Consider the following 18,341-nt stretch of genomic DNA (forward strand, 5'->3'; position numbering starts at 1 on the left):
CCCCAGGATGCCCACCCCTCCCTGGCCACCTCAGTAGACCCTGTGCTCCGGGAGCCTGTTCTTATTGGGCCCGGCCATGCTACTTCAGGAGAAAGGAGGATGCTGTCCTTGGTCACTGAGTCTCTGAGGTGTTGTACTGGGTCCTGTGTTAACTTCCAAATGCATTCCCACCCCTCACCCCCAGAGCTCTGATTGTCCAGGAAGCAGCAACTGATATCAAAAAGGGATATCACACTGTTTTATATTACGGTAGGGGCAGGACAGGAAATGGGCTGGGGTGCTGGGACCCTTCTCCTAACCACCATAGCTGCTGGATTTAGGGCCTCTGGGAAGTACTGACTTTCAGGCACCTTCTCAAGCAGGTTGCTGTAGTTAAGTGCCATCTAGTCGGTTCAGACTCCTAGCGTCCTTATATGCACAGCAGAATGAACACTGCCCAGTCCGGCACTGTCCTCCCAATTGGTTTATCGGAGCCCACTGCTGCCGCCACAGGGTCAATCCATCTTTTTAGGGGCTTGAACTCTTTTTCACTGACCCTCCATTGTTCCAAGCATCATGTCCCTCTCCAGGGACTGGTCCCTCCTGATACTACGTCCAAAATATGAGAGACAAATCCCATCATCCTGGCTTCTAAGGAGCGTTCTGGCTGTACTGCTAACACAAATTAGATGTGGGTTCTTCTGACAGTCCATGGTACTTTTAATATTAAGTCACCAAAACTGTAATTCAAATGCATCAATTCTACAGTCCTCCTCATTCACTAACTTTCACATGCAAACGAAGCTACTGAAAATACCGTGGCTTGGGACAGACGTACCCCAGTCCTCAAACTGACATCTTTGACTTAAACGCTTTAAAGCATCTTGCGCAACAGATTTGCCTAATGCAATAAATACGTCATTTGACTTCTCAACTGCTGCTTCCATCTTGAGCAGGAGATGGGTGAATTCTCCAGCCTCAACTGGGCCGCTGACTCACAGCCTCCCCTCTCTTTTCTGCTCCCAGGGACCAGAAGATGTGCATCAGGACTCCCCCACCCCTGCTGTTACTGCCCCTGCTGCTGCTGCTGGCGCTGGGACCCGGGGGGCTGGGCTGTCCACCTGGCTGCCAGTGCAGCCAGCCTCGGACAGTGTTCTGTGCCGCCCGCAAGGGCCTCACGGTGCCCCAAGACTTGCCACCTGACACAACTGACCTGTATGTCTTTGGGAACAACATCACTACGCTAGATGTGGGCAGCTTTGTCAGCCTGCCCGGCCTGCAGCTGCTGGACCTGTCACAAAACCAGATTGCCAGCCTGCCTGGCGGGGTCTTCCAGCCACTGGCCAACCTCAGTAATCTGGATCTGAGTGGCAACCTCCTCCGTGAGGTCACCAATGAGACGTTCCGTGGCCTACGGCGTCTTGAGCGTCTCTACCTGGGCAAGAACTCTATCCATCACATCGAGCTCGGGGCCTTCGACGCGTTGGACCACCTCCTGGAGCTCAAGCTGCAAGACAACGAGCTCCGGGCACTGCCTCCTATGCGCTTACCTCGCCTGCTGCTGCTTGATCTCAGCCACAACCACCTGCCAGAGCTGGGAGCAGGCACCCTGCAGGCTGCCAACTTGGAGGCCCTGCGGCTGGCAGGCCTGGGGCTACAGCAGCTGGACGAGGGCCTTCTAGGACCACTGCAAAACCTGCATGACCTGGATGTGTCCGACAACCAGCTGGAGCGCGTGCCGCCCGCTGTCTGCAGTCTACGGGGTCTGACTCGTCTGCGGCTGGCTGGCAACCCCCGCATCGCCCAGCTGCGGCCCGAGGACTTGGACGGTCTAACGGCTCTGCAGGAACTGGACCTCAGCAACCTGAGCCTCCAGGCCCTCCCATCCAACCTTCCTGGTCTCTTCCCCCGCCTGCGGCTCTTGGCAGCTGCCCGCAACCCCTTCAACTGCCTGTGTCCCCTGAGCTGGTTTGGCCAGTGGGTACGTGAAAGCCGGGTCACACTGGCCAGTCCTGAGGAGACGCGCTGCCACTTCCCACCCAAGAATGCCGGTCGGCTCCTCCTGCAGCTGGACTACGCTGACTTTGGCTGCCCAGCCACCACCACCACCCCCACCCCGCCTACCACCAGGCCCACCATGAGGGAGCCATCACCCTCCCGGTCCAGCGAGGCACCCACCAGGCTCCATCTCACAGACTTCACCACCCAGGCACCCAGTCAACCTCCCACCCCCCTGCCCACCACACGGCCTGCCCCTCAGCCCCAGAACTGCCCTTTGTCCACCTGCTTCAATGGAGGTACTTGTCACATGGGGCCTCAACGCCACATGTCATGTCTGTGTCCTGAGAATTTTACAGGTTTGTACTGTGAGAGTCGGCTGAGGCAGGGGCCACGAGCTAGCCCTGTGCCCACCACACCCATGGTGCCATGGCCCCTGCCCCTGGGGGTGGAGCCCGTGAGCCCCACCTCCCTGCGGGTAGGGCTCCAGCGCTACCTACACAGCACTGCACAACTGAAGACTCTCCGCCTCACCTACCGCAACCTCTCGGGCCCTGACAAGCGACCAGTTACACTGCGGCTGCCCGCCAGGCTTGCTGAGTACACGGTCACCCAGCTACAACCCAATGCCACCTACTCCATCTGTGTCAGAGCCCTGGGGGCCGGGGATGAGGAGGCCTGCGGGGAGGCCCACACCCCCCCGGCTGTCCGCTCCAACCACGCACCCGTCACTCAGGCACGAGAGGGCAATCTGCCCCTGCTCATTGCGCCCACTCTGGCCGCAGTGCTGCTGGCTGCCCTAGCAGCCGTGGGGGCAGCCTACTGCATGCGGAGGGGGCAAGCAGCTGCAGCTGCTAGGAGCAAGGGGCAGGTGGGGCCAGGGGCTGGGCCCCTGGAGCTGGAGGGGGTGAAGGCCCCCCTGGAGCCAGGCCCCAAGGTGACTGAAGGTGGGGAGGTTCCAGTGGGCGGGCCTGAGTGCGAGGTGCCACTCATGGGCTATCCGGGGCCCATCCTCCAAGGGCCCCGTCCCTCTAAGCCCTACATCTAATCCAGTGCATGATGGGACCAACCAGTGCCCCCTGCCACCAGACCACCCAGGAAGTCCTCGTTCTGTAGGACAGGACCAGCCGCGGTGCCACTCTGAACCTCGTTTTTCTCATCTGTGAGATGGTAATGACCTCCATGGTCCCTCTAGAGCCCAAGCAGCTCCTGTCTCAAGGACAACCCTGTCCATCTTCTGCAAGTGCAATCCCCTGGGGTCAGGCTAGGCCCGGCCTGTGTGCTGGTAACACAGGTCTCAGCCTGCTGGGCCTCCCCTGCCCTGGAGGCTGGGGACCAGTGAAGGAGGTCCCCAGAGAGAACACAGGGAAAGGGGAGCAGCCTTAGCCCCAGAAGCAAAGGAACCAAAGAAACTGGAAAGGCAGACTCCGCTTTAGGACCACGTTTTGCTTCTGTTGTTTTGTTTTTTAAATATATTTATAAGAGAGCCTTTCCCATTTATTCTGGGAAAGTGTTTTCCAGAGACAAGGACTTTAATTTTTCTAAGACAAACGATGACATGAAGGCCTTTTGTAAGAAAAATAAAAAATAAAATGAAACACGTGTTTTTCTCCAGGCGTGGCGGAGAGGAGATAAACCAAGGAAGGCTGGGACCCAGCTCCCTGATGGGAACCAGGTTCTAGTCAGCAATCCTTGGCTTTAGAAGGGCATCCTCCCAGGCGGTTACAGGGGATGGGAGATGATGGCCTCCGATGAGGAGAGAGCTTTAACCTACCCAGCTGTCCACCAGCAGCAGAAACAAGGACTGAACTTGCTCTGGGGGGGTCATGTTGGGAGAGGGACAGGAGGATTCCACAGGGCCAGTCTGTTGAGTGGTTCACAATGTCCTTCCATGGTCCCACAAGTGGTCCTGGGACCAAGTCCCAGGTGGGACGCATTTCCCTAGCTGTGGAGGGGAGTGGTAGTTGAGGGCAGGCAGCTTAGGGACAGGACTAAAGGTCAGTGCCAGGCCTGGTGGCCCTGTGTTGACCCTTTACCCCCTGCACTAGGATGTATCTAGGGTTTCCAGAAACCCCGGAAGTGGGAGTGTTTTCCAGGAAAGCCATGGGCTGTGGCAGGGCCAATTACAGGGTGCCAGAGCTCAGGGACAGCAGCTGGTGGATACACACAATTTGTCCTCATCACCTCGGCCCAGGGCAGGGCAGACGGAGGGGTTCTGGAGTCTTGGAGAGGCCCACAAAGGCTGGCGGGAGGTGGTGGCCCAGTTTGAGGCACAGGCTCTGTGGTGGGGGCGTTGATGTCAGCAAGAGCCAACCAGGCCACGCGTGCTCTGGATTCAATTAGTGGCTCCGAGGGCTGGCCCCAAGCCTAGGAGGCGGGTGCGGGTCACAGCGGGCAGTGGGTGAGGGCAGGGGTCCTGAGTGGGGCCCCTTCCTCCCGAGGAGGCAGCAGCAGCCCAGGTGGATTTCCCAGAGGCCTGTGTGCTATTAGGGGATCAGCTCGTGAGCAGCAAAACCACCTCCCACCCCCTCTCGGCGCCTGTCAAAGGGGCCTTTGTGGGCTTGTGGCTGCCGAGTAAATGTTTTTGCTGCTCAGCCAGGCTTGGGCTATGTGAGATAGCACAGCATGGCTGCGGTGGGGGGACCCCAAGGAAGGGGGCTGGACACACCAGCCCTCCCAAGAAAGGTAATTGGGGTGTCACATCAGATCACGGAGCAAATGGGGAGCCAAGTCAGAACAATTCTAACACGTGTGCCAGGGCCTGGGCAAAATGGGTGACACACTCATCTTATCCCAACAGACCCCCCTCACAGAGTAATGCCCACCTGGAAAAGACACACAGGAGGCTCTAAGGTGTCTGCTCACACTCCACATAACGCAGCTGCACAGCCTCACACCCTCTCACACACACCCGAGGCCTGCTGCACACTCACTTCCGGCCCGCAAACAATCCATTCGTTCTCGCACACGCTCACTCCATGTACTCAAACGGACACGTGCCCTCACACTCACTCGCTCTCCAACTCACAAGTCACTCGGCCACCTGCTAACATACACACTCACATCCTCGTACACACCCATTCTTACAGCTCACTAACACATATGCACTTAGAGACTCACTCCAAGTGAATACACAAAGGTCCAGGTGTTGACTCTGTACCCCCTGCCCAGAGAAAGGCCTGGGCTCTGGTCAGCACTCTGGTCCACACACCCAGCACTGGGCCTGGCACCAAGTGGACACCAGTGGCCAGACCCTACTTCTCAGTGTAGGACCCCAATGCCCTGGGGTGGGTCCTGGCTCCCGGCTGGCTCCTCTCTCCTCGTGGGAAGTGAGAAGACACAGAGTGGAAGGTACATGCCCTGGGTATGTCCTGACCCTGGCCCCTCTATCTCTTACACATGCAAAGACAAAGACGGTTCCACCCCAATCAAGTTGGAAGTATGTAAAGAGGAAAAGTGGGGGTGGGGGAGACACAGAGGTGCCTGTTAGCCCCCTGGCTAACCCCTCCCAGTGTCCCAGCACCCCCACAGCAGCAGGGCCTGTAAGGGGCTCCAGTCTCAGGGAGCCCGGGGGCAGGGCTGTGGCACCACTCAGATCAGCCCAGACGCAGACAGGCACCCTTGGTGCTCAGCAGCTTAGTGGTGAGCTGGAGGGTCCCAACTCCCCTGCTAGGGGTCAGGCTGGCAGGCAGGGCCAGGGCTGGGTGAGGGGACTCTGGCCTGTCTATCCATCTGGGAGCAATTTGAGAAATTCCAGACCTTGCTGGTCCTACACGGCTATTCTTAACCACCCAAATTACAGGGTCAGCCTTGGCCAATGGCACCTTGGAGGCTGTGTCTTGTTAACCCCTGCAGGGGCCACCCTGGGCAGAACTGCCCCCAAGAACAGAAGTGGTGTCTTCATGCTCCTGCTGGGTACTGGCCACTCATCCAGCTCATCTGCAGTTTGGGCCCTGGGGGCGGTGGGGAGACTGACTGGGCAGGAGGACACGGCAGAGGAGACGTGGGGCATGTAGAGCCTGCTGCACTTGGAGCTGAACGCCTTGGATTGACTCCGCCCAGGCAGGGGTGGGTGCTGATGGGCTCCTCTCTGAACTGACCCCCACACCCAGACAGGTCTGGCAGAGCAGGGAGAGAAGCAACCCAGTTGACCTTTGCTTACTCATCTATAAAATGCCCGGCCCAGATTCCTGGTCCTGTCTGGGTCACATGAGAGGACTGACCATGATTCTGCCACAAGAGGGTCTCACTCAGCCCCCCGGCAGAAGCAAAAACAGGCATACAGCTAGAGTTAGCACTGCAACCCTATCCTTAACCACCATTTTCTTGGCGGTAAAATGAAGGGGGAGGGGCCCCCACATTCCCAGATCCCCAGTGTCCAGCCCGGGAAAGTCCCGGGCTAGCCAGCCCTGCCAAGCCAAGGATGAGATGCACTGTGCTCAGAGAGAAATGGAACCAAGTCCTGTTCCTGCCCCACGCCCTAAACCTGGCAGGTCCCTGAACCTCACCAAGGCTCGGTTTCCTCTGCTGTGACGCGGGAGGCTGTGTGGACTGAAGGGGACGGGTCACTGAGCCCTCTGCAAATGCTGGCCCTCAGTTTGTTTGGGTCTGGAGCCTAAGATGGCTGGGGTGGCAGGGTCAGCCAGTGCTCACAGACCCACACAGGATGGACTGGTTCTCCCAGGTGCTCACGGCACTTGTCCACAAACCCTCATCCACACAGTTCTTTGGGGGAGGGAAAAGAGGGATGAGGCACGAGATAGTACTGGGTGGGCCTCATCAACACTGGCAGAGTCATCGTAGCCTCAGCCTGACCGGGTCCCCAGTCCCATCAGTACACTGCAGCAAGATCAAGTGAGTGTGGCGCTGTGGCTCAGCACTGGATCCCCAGCAGTTAAATCCACCAGCTGCCCCTCAGAAACCCTATACAGGGTTGTGAAGAGTTGCAACTGACTCGATGGCACTTCTCAACAAGAAACTCGGACCTCCTGCCTCGAGTCTGTCAGTCTGCAGCCTCCATCACAAATGCCAACACACACACCAGCGTGGCATTTAGTGGCCCAGTATGAACCCTCAGACCACATGGGGCTGGGCGGGGCTAGATCAGATGTGGTCAGACAGGTTCACCTGCCCATAAAAGTCATCTTATCAACCCTGCTCATTGGGTGCCAGGCCAGGGTGCTGGACCATGGCTCAGGCACACTCTGCGTACCCCAAGACCCAGCCCCTTGGAGAAACCCTCCCCAGTGAAGCTGTTCAGAGTCTGGACTCGGGGAGCCAGCACATGGGGGATCCTACCCTGGTGAGGTGTCCAGGGTGAGGGAGGTCAGTGCGCTGGCCAGGTGCCGGGTGTCCCAGAGCTTCACTTCCCGCTCCCGCATCTGCAGGGAGAGACAGGGGGGCGCAGAGAGGGGCTCAGGGAGACTGACCCTCTGCCCAGCTCAAAACCTCAGGGGAGACCAGAGTGAAGGGTGCAGAACCTGGCAGGAGATGAGCTTGGACGTTCCCACTCTGCCCCTTTAAGAGTCCCTAAGTGACAAAGGACAAGGGGCGGTTCCCTCTACGGACTCTGGTCCCTGTGGGGCTGTCACACTTCCTGGGGTCAAGCTGAGCTACTGCAGATGGAATGTGCCCGTTTTTTCAGCAGACGGTGGTCCCCTGAGGCTCTGAGACCCAGTTGTGGGATTGGGGCCCCGTATATGGACAGGCCTGAGACTGGCTGACAGACGCTAACTCCCATGGCCCTCCCCCGACTCAGTGCTGGGCATGCGGCTCTGGGATCACCCGGGGAATCTACCTGGTTGGTTCCTGTGGACACAAGGTGTTCTTGGGTGCCCGTCCACACCAGTCGGCCGGCCCTGCAGTTCTCATGAGCTTGTGTGCACTGTGGGAGGAAGAAATGGCTGAACCACCGGGGTCCCCACTGGTAATGAGGGCCAGAGCAGACCCCAGATCAGGAAGTTCTGCCACCAAGCCCTCCCAGGAACCTCAAAGGCAAGGAAAATGGGTCTTCCCCTTGGAAGTTCAGGGTCTGGGTTGAGAGAGGGTGAGCGAGCACATACTTGGGGTGGGTACCTGAATGAAGACGGCAGACCTGGCGGCCATCCCCCACACTTAATTAGCCCCCTCCTAAATGTCCATAAAGGTACCATGGTGGTGCAGCGATTAAGCACTTGGCGGCTAACCCAAAAGTTGGTGGCTTGAATCAGTCTTGGGAAGGAGATGAGGCAGTCTGCTCCTGCAAAGAGGAGAGCCTTCGAAACTCAATGGGCAGTTCCACTGCGCTCGACCTGCCTCTGACACAAAATGGACCTGATGGCCATGACTTTTGTCTTGTGGTTTAGCATGAAGAAGGGGCCCTGCTGGCACAAGGGTTAAAGAGTTCAGCTATTAACTGAAGTTGGCAGTTCAAGCCCACCAGCCGCTCCACAGGAGGACAAGTGATCATCTGCATCTGTAAGCTGACAACCCCAGCAACACTAACAGACAGTTGCACTCTATCCTAAGGAGTCGGAACTGCCTCGATGCCAGCGGGGTTGATTTGTGGTGAAGTCTCTCCACTGCTGTGCCTGGCTCACCCCTGGCCCTGCTCCCCACAGCTGTGGAGACTCAAGGCAGTGGCACGCTGGCCTGGACAGCTGGCCTAAAGGATGCATCGTGCTAGTACACCAACAGGGCTGCCGCATGGCATGTCTGAGTCCACTCTGAAAACACAGGCCTGCACAAAAGTGCCATGCAAATCGAGGGGATGCGCCCTACTCCTCCTCCTGGTGCCGCCGACTGGATCTGGTGAGGGCCCGTGCCAGGCTCTGAGGCATGGTCCCCTGAGAGAGTGAAGTGTGAGTTTCTTGGCCACCAGTGGTACTGGACAGCAAGCAGGAAAGCTGCGTGGAAATGAGCCCCAGGGAGGGAAAGAGAGATCCCCCCATGAGTGAAGGCGGATGGCCAGGTCTCCATGGGCCCGTGCTGGGGAGCAGAGGGGAGCCAGAGGAAATGCAAACAGCCCCTTCCCAGTCACCCTGGCCCCTGGAGCCTCAGATGAGGGACCCTGTTACCAAAAATAGCTCAACCCAAACCATGGCCAGCTTCCTCCAAGCTTCCCACGGTCTCCTTGGGAATGAATGATGGAGGGAGGGCCTGTGAGGAGTTGGCCCAGGGCCCTGCGCCCTGCCCCCGTGGAGGCCGACCCCAGCGTGGGAGACCATCGGAAACAGCTCTGTGTCATTCAAGGGGCTTTTCTCACTCTTCCCTACACCACCCCCCATCTCCCCCAACTGGGCTTCAGCCAGCACAGGAAGTGGGGGCTGGAGCCCAAGAACCAAGGCTCCATATACCTCTTTCCATGCAAGAGGGGCCAGAGGTTAGGGCAAAGGTCAGGGCACTGACCAGTCGCACCCTACACCACGAATCAGTGTGCAGACACTCCCTTGATTAAGCAGCAGGGGACGTTCACTCATGACATTAGAGGCTTTCGCAGGCCAGCACCCAAAGGGGAGGGGTCTCGCCATGAGCTTTAGAACTCAGGGAGGAAGAGCAGCTCAGGTATTGTTTCAAAACAGGAACATGTAAGCCACACACTGGGCTGGGATCTGGGGATACCCTGAACCAAACAGGAAAAGGCCTCAAACTCGAGAAAGATACAGGTCTGTTGGAGAAGGCAGAAGGGAGCCAAATAAAGGAGCTCTGGTAGCGTAGTGGTTACGAATCGGGCTGCGAACCGCAAGGTCAGCAGTTCGAAACTACCAGCTGTTCTGCAGGAGAAAGATGAGGCTTTCTGCTCCCGTAAAGATTTACAGCCTCGGAAACCCTGTACAGGGTCGCTATGAGTTGGAACCGACTCCATGGCACATAACAACAATAGGATCACACAGTGGGTAGAGTAGAGGTCGGTAGCTCAAACTTAGGGAGAAGTCAAGAGTTAACACACGGAGTACTCAGAACTGTGCCTGGCACATTTCAAAACGACATCTTTTAAGACTAAGAAGAGAATACAGTGACAGTATAACTGATGGAGGGAGATGGAAGGGGTCGGAGGTGCCTCTGAAAGATAACGAAGAGCTGGTAGTGTGCGCAGGGCAGGGGACCAGTGTGTACGAGGGGCTGGGGGCTAGAGGGACAGAGGCCAGGTGTTGGGGGTGTGGTGGCTGCAGTGGTGAAGAAGGCTGTGGCAAAGCCTGCAATGCCGAGGCACAGGTGGGGACAGCATGTGCCTTGGGGTCCATGTTTCCTATCTTCCTATTTAAAACCCGGGAAAACCACAGACACAGAGAGAGGAAGTCATCTGCCCTAAGTCACCCAGCAACACAGCTGGAGGCCTGGAGCCCTCCCTGGTGGTACAATGATTAAGTGTTTGGCAACTAAGCGAAAGGTTGCTGGTTGGTAATTCAAACTCACCAAGCACCTATCCAGAAGAAAAGCAATCTGCTCCCATAAAGAGGACAGCCTAGAAAACTCCACGTGACAGTTGTACTCCGTCACATGGGGTCACCATGAATTGAAATGGACTTCAAGGCATGTAATAACAACATGTATGTCATGCATGCTTCAAGAAAAAATATAAAACTTTTTTTAACGAGACAACTAGAGGCCTCCTTAGCCTCCAAGATGTTACCATTCTTGATTTTCAGATGAAGAGTTAGCAACTCAGAAAGCCAAAAGCCTGCAGTCACTCGTGTGTGGAGCAGAGGGAGGGTGTGTGTGTGTGTGTGTGTGTGTCTCACTCAACACACACTACTGCAGGAACCCTTACCCTGGGGGTGAGAGCCAGGTCTGGCCCAGGACATGCAGACTGGGCAGGGCAGGTGATGCAGGCGGGTGGGTGGTGGACACGAAGCTCGCGCCCACTTTTGGGGACTGGGGCCTTGGGCAGGTTGAGACCAAGCAGGAGCTCCAGCTGCAGCCCAATGCTCCCTGATGGGTTTTTCCAAAGGGCCACAGGAACCCCTCATGCCAGGAAGGGGTGCCACTGACCCCTGCACCATCACCAGAACCCTGGAGGGGTTTTGTTTCAAAATGGAAAGACCCTCGTCCCTGACCATAGGACCTCAGAGTCTCATTCTCAAGACTGCTGCTGGACCCAGGTGTCTTGTTACCCCAAGGCCCAGCCTGTCATAGAAGGGAGAGGAAGTTGCAAGGTGCTCCTAAATCTCAAGGCCTGGCCCCAGGGCCTCCCTCTCTGAGATGGGGGGGATGCAGATCCTATACGTGGAGAAGCACCACAAAGGCTTCACCTGCCCCTCAGGTCTCCCAAAATAGGAACAGGAGGGGTGTGGCCAGTGAGTTGCCCAGTGCCCTGGGCCCAGGCATATACCCAGCATTCCAGCACTGCAACCAAAGCCCCAGCTCAGTACTCATGATACTTCCTGTGAGGCAGGATGGCTGCAGCAGGCTCCTTCCTCAAGGCCAGGGAACCTTCTGCAAAATTGTAAGACCCCCACCACCGACTCTCTCAGCCAGGCACGACTTCTCAGGAGTAGGGGTGAGTGGGGGCGGAAGGCAGAGGAAAGCCAGCACCGCCCGCCCCCCCCCCCCCCACACACACACACTGTGAGCTGGGAGGACTCACACCAAGATCCAGCCTTGACAACAGGGATGGGAAGCAAAGGGCTACAGGCTGGACCACAAAGAACGGAGGTGAACAAAAGGGAACTTCCTCATGTCTTCCCATCCAGACTCAGGTTGTCAGAGGTAGGCCCCCAAGGTCACGGTGAAGACAAGCCTCCCAGACCCCACCTTCAGTCCCATCTCCAGATTCTGAACAGTGATGTGAGACTCAGGACCCTATGGCACCTAGGCAAGATCAGAAGACAGAGACCCCACCTGAAGCCCCTGCCGTCCCAAAGGTCCCCAACTAGCCAGGAAGGTAGGTGTCAGGAACAGACTGCTCCCAGAGGGTTCCCCTGAGCTGGCCCCTCAGCTCATACCGACCCTGGCCGCCAGCAGCCGTCTAACTAATAGAAGCCAGGTGTGGGCCAGATGCCCTGGGCGGAAGTGGGGGCAGGGCTAGTGGAGGGCAGCAGTCCAGGCTTCACAGCCCCCGCCCCAAGGCTTAGTACAGGCATAGTCCCAGCAGCTGGGAGCGGGGGCATGGGGCCACCCCCACACTTCCCAGGTCTCCTTGGCCAAGAAGCCCCTTCAAGGGGGGGCTCCCCGCAGGATCAGATCCACTCTCTGCTCTGAGCAGGCCCTTGGATAGCAGCCACATGTCTCCACCTCAGCGGCATCAGTCACCGCCTCCAGCCTCCCCCTTTCAGGAAGAGGAAGGTTGGAAGGAGGAGGAAAAGGAGGGAAGAGAGGAGGCAGAGTAGGGACACAGGAAGACGGGCTCCTGGTGGGAGAGGACACCTGAGAGAGCTGGTGGCAGCTTAGTCCCTCCCTTCAAGTGGAGTCCAGAAACCCCTTTCTACACAAAGGCTTGAAGGACTGCCAAAGCAAGCTTTGGAGCCAGGTTCCTTCTCACACTCACACTCATCTTGCAATGTGAACAGCAACCAGCCCGCCAGCTATAGGAGAGGAGGGGCACGGGGGGGGGGGGGGGGGCTGGCCAAGCCGCCAGGACCCTTCTACCTGCCAACCCAGCCCTGTCAGATACGGCACTGACTAAACTTTCTAGGCCAAAAAGTTTCCATTTGCTACATAAACAGGATTTTATGTGCGTGACTGTGGGGGAGGAATGTCGGAGGCTCTCTGGCTGGTTTGGGCTGGCTGCTGCCCCCACAATCAGAGTACAGAACAAGTCTAACAAATGGAAAAGGGGTGTCTGTGATGGGCCTGGCTCTTCCCACCCTGGAGATCACCTTTCTCAGGGAAGAATCTTCTAGAAAGATCTTTCTAAAAACAGAAAGCTGCTTGCTCTACTTCCTGCTTAAAACACTCCCAAATTATAAAGGCAAATTTTATGTTTAGTATATTTTACCACCTTACAAACACAACAAAAACTCTTTCTCAAAACAGCCAGAGGGCGGGTTCTTGCCGCGGGCCCACTCCTCCATCGCAGAGGCTGTCCAGGCTCAGCTCCAAGGTCAGCTCCTCAGGGGAGCAAACAGCCGCCCCATCCACAGTCACCCCTTGCCAAAGTAGACTTCCACTCATGGCGACCCCATATGAGTCAGAGTAGAACTGTGCCCCACAGGGGCTTTTTCTGTTTTTCGTTTTGGACTTTTTACTGTGAACTGAGTGAAGGCTGACAGAACAGAGCACCAGTTTGACATTCACTGAGCCACAGGTTTTTCAGAAGCAGACCACCAGGTCTTTCTTCCAGAGCGCCTCTGGATGGACTGGAATGGCCAACCTTTTGGTTAGTAGCCAAGGGCATTAACCACTTGAGGACACCCCGCCCAGAGCCATCCCCATAACTGCTTGGGGGCAGGCCCCATACATGCGTGTCCTTCATAAGAGAAGGCGAAGCACCGGGACTATATTGCACGCCCCCCCAGCCCAAAACTTTGCAGTGAGTGAATGATTCCCCAGAGGTTTGATGCCTGAGGCCGGCTTCCCCACTGGAAACTCAGCAGCCGCACAACAATGCAAGCAGACAGTATGCGCCCAGACACCCTCAGACATGCGTGAGTTCTTTCGACCAGCAGGTCCCACTTGCGTCAAAGGCTCTAGAGCTGGGGTGGGGAGGGTGGGAGCAAGTGTCTTCTCCAGGAAAGCAGGAAGTCAGAATCTGAAATTAACTTTCCAAAGCCACAGGACTCCTCCACCGGTGGCCTGTGGGCAGCCTGGCTGTGCCCCACCCTGTCATCAGGATTTGGCCCTTCCCGTCAGTTTCCCAGAAAGAGGCTCTGCAAAGGGAACCTGATGGCCAGGTGTCTCCTGGGCCTCACCACAGAGGCGGAGGGGCTGGGCCTGTCTCACCTCCATCGGTGGAACCCTTCAGAGGGGTGAACCCACTCAAACTCACCTGTGAGGCCTTGGCCTTGGCTCGGGGGTCAAAGACCCGCAGCTGCTTGTCCTGAAAAAGAGCAGAGGAGGAGGCAGGTGAGCTGGGGTCTGCCACACAGAGCACCTCTCACTGAAAGGGCAGAATCCTGCTTCCTGCTCCCCAAACCAGAGCTGTGATGCCACCCACTCAGTTCTGACTCTGAGAACCTACGGGGACAGAAGAGAACTTCCCCAGAGGCTGTCAGCCTGCATAGGAGCACACTGCCTCATGTTTCCGGTGGGTTTGTACCGCCGACTTTTCTGTTAGTAGTGTTACACTTAACCCATGGAGCCACCAGTACTCCCTTTTCCTGCCCCAGTGTCCCAGAAAAACAGGGTGCAGTGACAGCAGCTACTGCGACCCGGGCACCAAGCACGTTACAAACCTTGGGAGGCAGTGGGAGACCTGCACCCACCTCACAGATGGAGAAACAGAGGCCTAGAACGGAGGTCATGAGTGTCCAGCCCTGTGCTAGGCCCGGCCAGGTAGGGTTCATGTGACAGTCTCATTTCTGCACACAGGAACTTCGTATCTGACCTGGGAAGACGAGCTTAGACACCCTTGTCCACCCTGCACTCCACACAGCTGGACTGACTACACAGAAGAGAAAGAAGGGTGTTCTTAAGGAAAATGCCCACAGCCTGGATTGAAAAAAATCAACAGCCTTTTTCAGCTCATGAGCTGCTGCCCTGGGCTACAGCGCACACCTGCTCCATGGGGCTTTCTCGGCTGTCATCCTGATAGCAACAGACTGTCAGACGTTTCTCTGTGGAGTCACTGGGTGAGTGTGAAGGGTCAACCTTTACAAGTCAAACACAAGCCGTTTGTTCTACCCAGGGACCTCCGATACCTTGCCTGTTATTATTATGAAGTGCCAATGAGTCGGTTCTAACTGACAGAGACCCTGAGGTTGGCAGTCTGTGTTTATTCTACATACAGACCCTTAGTCCTGTGGCACTGTGTGTCTGCCTGTGTCGGGGGAGGTGGTTCATGTGTACATTACACATGTCTGAAGAATGGGGGCAGAGGTTATCACCGTCAAACATTCTGATCAGAGTCACGGTTGATGGATTGAGATAGAAAGGGAGAAAAATGTGGAACATGAATTTCAAATTCTCAAAGAATCCAGAAAGACTGGATCCATCAGACTGAAGCAATCCCTGAGACGTCATTTGGCGACACTCTTAACTCTGAACAGAAACTCTTCCCTGCAGTCACCTTTGAACTTTTTGAGGTGAGCTCAGAAAGCAGAGTATCATTCAGGTGTCCTGCAGACCCACATGAGGCCCACTGGACAACTGCTACTCTAGAGAGCAGATGGGAAGGCTGGGGGGGCAGGGAGACGACGTTAATGAGAGCGAAAGAACTAGAATGGAGACATGAGAATGTTTACGCAACATGACAAATACAACCAAACGCCAAAGAAACGCACAAAAACTGTTGAATGGGAGCTTTTTAAATTTTTAAATAAAAAATAGTAATTGGGGCAAAGACAGGGCTGAATCTGTGTCTGGAGACTATTAGTAGACCTCGGAGATGTTTCGGATTCGGTCCCAAACCAACACAATAAAGCAAATATCATAAAGTGTCACCTACAGTTTTTGGTTTCCTAGTGACTTGACGATACTTAACAACAACAACGGCGCACAGAAAAATATGCTGACGCTAGACTGCAGCCTACTAAGTGTGTAAGAGCATGATGAGAAAGTTGGAAACTGTGACAATCACCAACACATGTCACGGAGATACAAAATGAACATCTGTAGTTTGAAACATGCCATGGACAGACTTGACTGGCTCAGGGTCGCTACACACCTTCCATTTGTAAACAACACAGTATCTGCGGAGGACGATACAGCAGCTAAGTCAGGCTTCTCCAACTGCTCTTGAGTCAATGTTGACCCAGAGCAACCTTACAGAGCAGAGGAGACTGCTTCTTAGGGTTTCTGAGACTAAACCTTTGTGGGAACATACTGCCTCATCTTTCTCCCAAGGAGCAGTGGGTGGGTTCACACCACCGACCCTGTGGTCAGCAGCTTAGTTCAGCGTGCCACCAGTGCTCCTCAGCCATGATAAAGTGCTTGGTGCAGTAAAAGGGACTTGGCAGAACAACACTGTGTGGTGTGACCATGTTCCTGCAGTTTCACAAGTGCTGGAAAGCCTGAGCCAGCATAGACGGGTCTGCTGATGCTGGCTACCAGGAGGAGGAGTTGGCAGTGGTGGAGGATAATTAGCTTGGCCTTTATACGTCTTAGCACAGCTCCACTTTGTTTCAATATGCATATATGCCTTTCAAATTCTGAAATACAAGAACAGCTAGACTTTGAAATGAAAAACACAGTATCACTTATGTTAGCACTGAGCCAACACACTCAGATACTAATGTTGTTAGATGCCACTGAGTTGAGTCTGACTTGTGGGACAGAGCCAAATGCCCTTTTGGGTTTTCTTGGCTGTGACCTCTATGGAAGCAGCTCACCAGGTCACAAAGGGCTGCTAGGTGGGCTTGAAGCATCACCCTTGAACTTGTGGTTGAGCATCTAACTGGTGGCATTACCAGGGCTCCCTATACATCCAAGGGCCCCCTATATATCCAAAAAGTTTGTGAAACGATGGAAGGAAAAGGTAATGAAGCCCCCTCATATTTAGACATAAAGCTGACAAAGTATTTAGGAAATTAAAGAATTTATTTTTTTTTTAAACTTTGAAGAAAGAAAATCAAAGATGATCTAAATAATTGGAGAGATATTCTACATTCGTAGACAAGAAAACTCAACATAGGAATGCAGTTGTTTCCATTCTACAGATTCAACTCAATTCCACTCAAAATCTCGGCACGGTAGATAGATGTTGACAAACTGATTCTAAGACATGCAGGGAAAGATTGTTGTTGTTGTTGTACGTTGTTCAGTCAATTCAGACTCATAGTTACCTAAGAGAACAGAGAAGAACTACCCCATAGGGTTTTCTAGGCTGTAGTCTTTATGAGAGCAGGAGGGTAGGTTCGAACCTCTGACCTTTAGGCTACCAGCCTAACTCTTAACCACTGTGCTAAACGAGCTTCTTAATAAAGAATTGACCTTGACCATGGAGGGGTCTAAGGAGCTCTGGTAGTGTAGTGGTTACAAATCGGGCTGCTAACCTCAAGGTTGGCAGTTCGAAACTACCAGTGGTTCCGCAGGAAAAAGATGAGGCTTTCTGCTCCCGTAAAGATTTATAGCCTCGGAAACCCTGTGCAGCGTCACTATGAGTGGGAACCCACTCCGGTACTTAACAACAACTAAGGGGTCTGGACTTCTCAGATCCTGTGAGATAACCTGTAAGCCCTTGGGATATCCTGCCTGATCAGAGTATCTTCATTTACCGAGGAGCCTCAGCCAAACCAGACAGCCAATGCGAACCGTGGGGGACCTTGACTGGTATCAGCTCAATTTCTGGAGCAGCTGAAGGTCAGCCGTGTGGGCAGTCAACTGGACTGTGACATGACTGAATCCCACTGAGAAAGTGGACACAAAGTTTTAGAGCAGCTTTCACGGTCAGTACTCAGCACATGATACCTCACATGGTTGCTGAGAGACCGATGGCATCTGTATGGTTCCAACAAGAGAGACCAACTGGAAGCTCACACTTGGAACTCTCCAGGACTCCACCCTAGGCCCCCTCCCCCTTGCTGATCTGAACCTAGATCACACCTGTAAACACTGTAATCACGAGCACAGAGGCTCTTAAGAGTTCTCTTCAGTTCTGCCAGTGAATTATCAAAACTGCAGGTGGTCTTCTTGTCAAGTGTCGTTGAGTCAATTCCTACTCATAGCAAGCCTGAGAGTTTCCAAAGAGCAACTGGTGGGTTTGAACTGCCTACCTTATATGGTTTGCACTCCAGTGCCAATCCTAGAGTGCCATAACAGGACTCTGTTGATGGTCTTAGGGCCCCTCCCAAACTTGCAGTTGGCATCAAAAATGAGGAGAGGGGTCACAGGGACTCTTGGACTTTGCATACATTTTATACAAAAAATGTAAAGATCCAGATAGCTGATAACATTGAACAAAAGCAAAATTCAAGACTTCTGTCAAAGCCTGCAATCCAGAGAGTATGTTGTTAGGGAGAGGGCAGACAGACAGATCAAGGGAGTAGAACCGACAGCTCAGAAATAGACCCACTCTAGTACAGCAACTGAACTATAATACAAAAGCAAATGTCATTAACTGAGAAAGGACAGTCTCGTCACCAGTGGTGCTAGAACAACTAGCCATCCACATGCAAAACTCACCAGCACCACCATCACCTAGACACAGATCTAGAGCTGTCAAAAAAGTAATTCAAGAGGAGGGGGGCAATATACAAGGAGGGAGAGGGAAACGGAAGAACAAAGCAGATGGGAGAATAATTAGGCATGTTTGAATGGGCTAAGTGGGACAGAGATAAAGAATGATGTAT

The 18,341-nt window shown here is 54.7% G+C and overlaps 2 protein-coding genes across 2 annotated transcripts in view; one reads left to right on the top strand and one right to left on the bottom strand.

Annotated features, from left to right (window-relative positions):
* The window catches only part of CORO7 (coronin 7), a 64,587-nt gene that overhangs the window by 19,240 nt on the left and 27,006 nt on the right, over positions 1 to 18,341 (bottom strand). Inside the window, exons 7-9 of the mRNA XM_006874907.1 lie at positions 13,883 to 13,933; positions 7,775 to 7,861; positions 7,276 to 7,358 (exon numbers count right to left, since the gene is read on the bottom strand). Coding sequence (XP_006874969.1) covers positions 7,276 to 7,358; positions 7,775 to 7,861; positions 13,883 to 13,933 — 221 coding nt within the window. The remainder of the gene's footprint in view (positions 1 to 7,275; positions 7,359 to 7,774; positions 7,862 to 13,882; positions 13,934 to 18,341) is intronic.
* VASN (vasorin) lies at positions 1,016 to 3,025 on the top strand. The gene has a single exon (XM_006874880.1). It carries the CDS (start codon positions 1,016 to 1,018, stop codon positions 3,023 to 3,025), a length of 2,010 nt encoding a protein of 669 aa, XP_006874942.1.

Source organism: Chrysochloris asiatica, unplaced genomic scaffold (assembly GCF_000296735.1).
Source record: "Chrysochloris asiatica unplaced genomic scaffold, ChrAsi1.0 scaffold00305, whole genome shotgun sequence".
NCBI classification, from domain to species: Eukaryota; Metazoa; Chordata; class Mammalia; order Afrosoricida; family Chrysochloridae; genus Chrysochloris; species Chrysochloris asiatica.

Bases quoted from the DNA above. Each gene is read 5' to 3' on its own strand.
- VASN (XM_006874880.1), top strand. From the start codon at position 1,016: ATGTGCATCAGGACTCCCCCACCCCTGCTGTTACTGCCCCTGCTGCTG.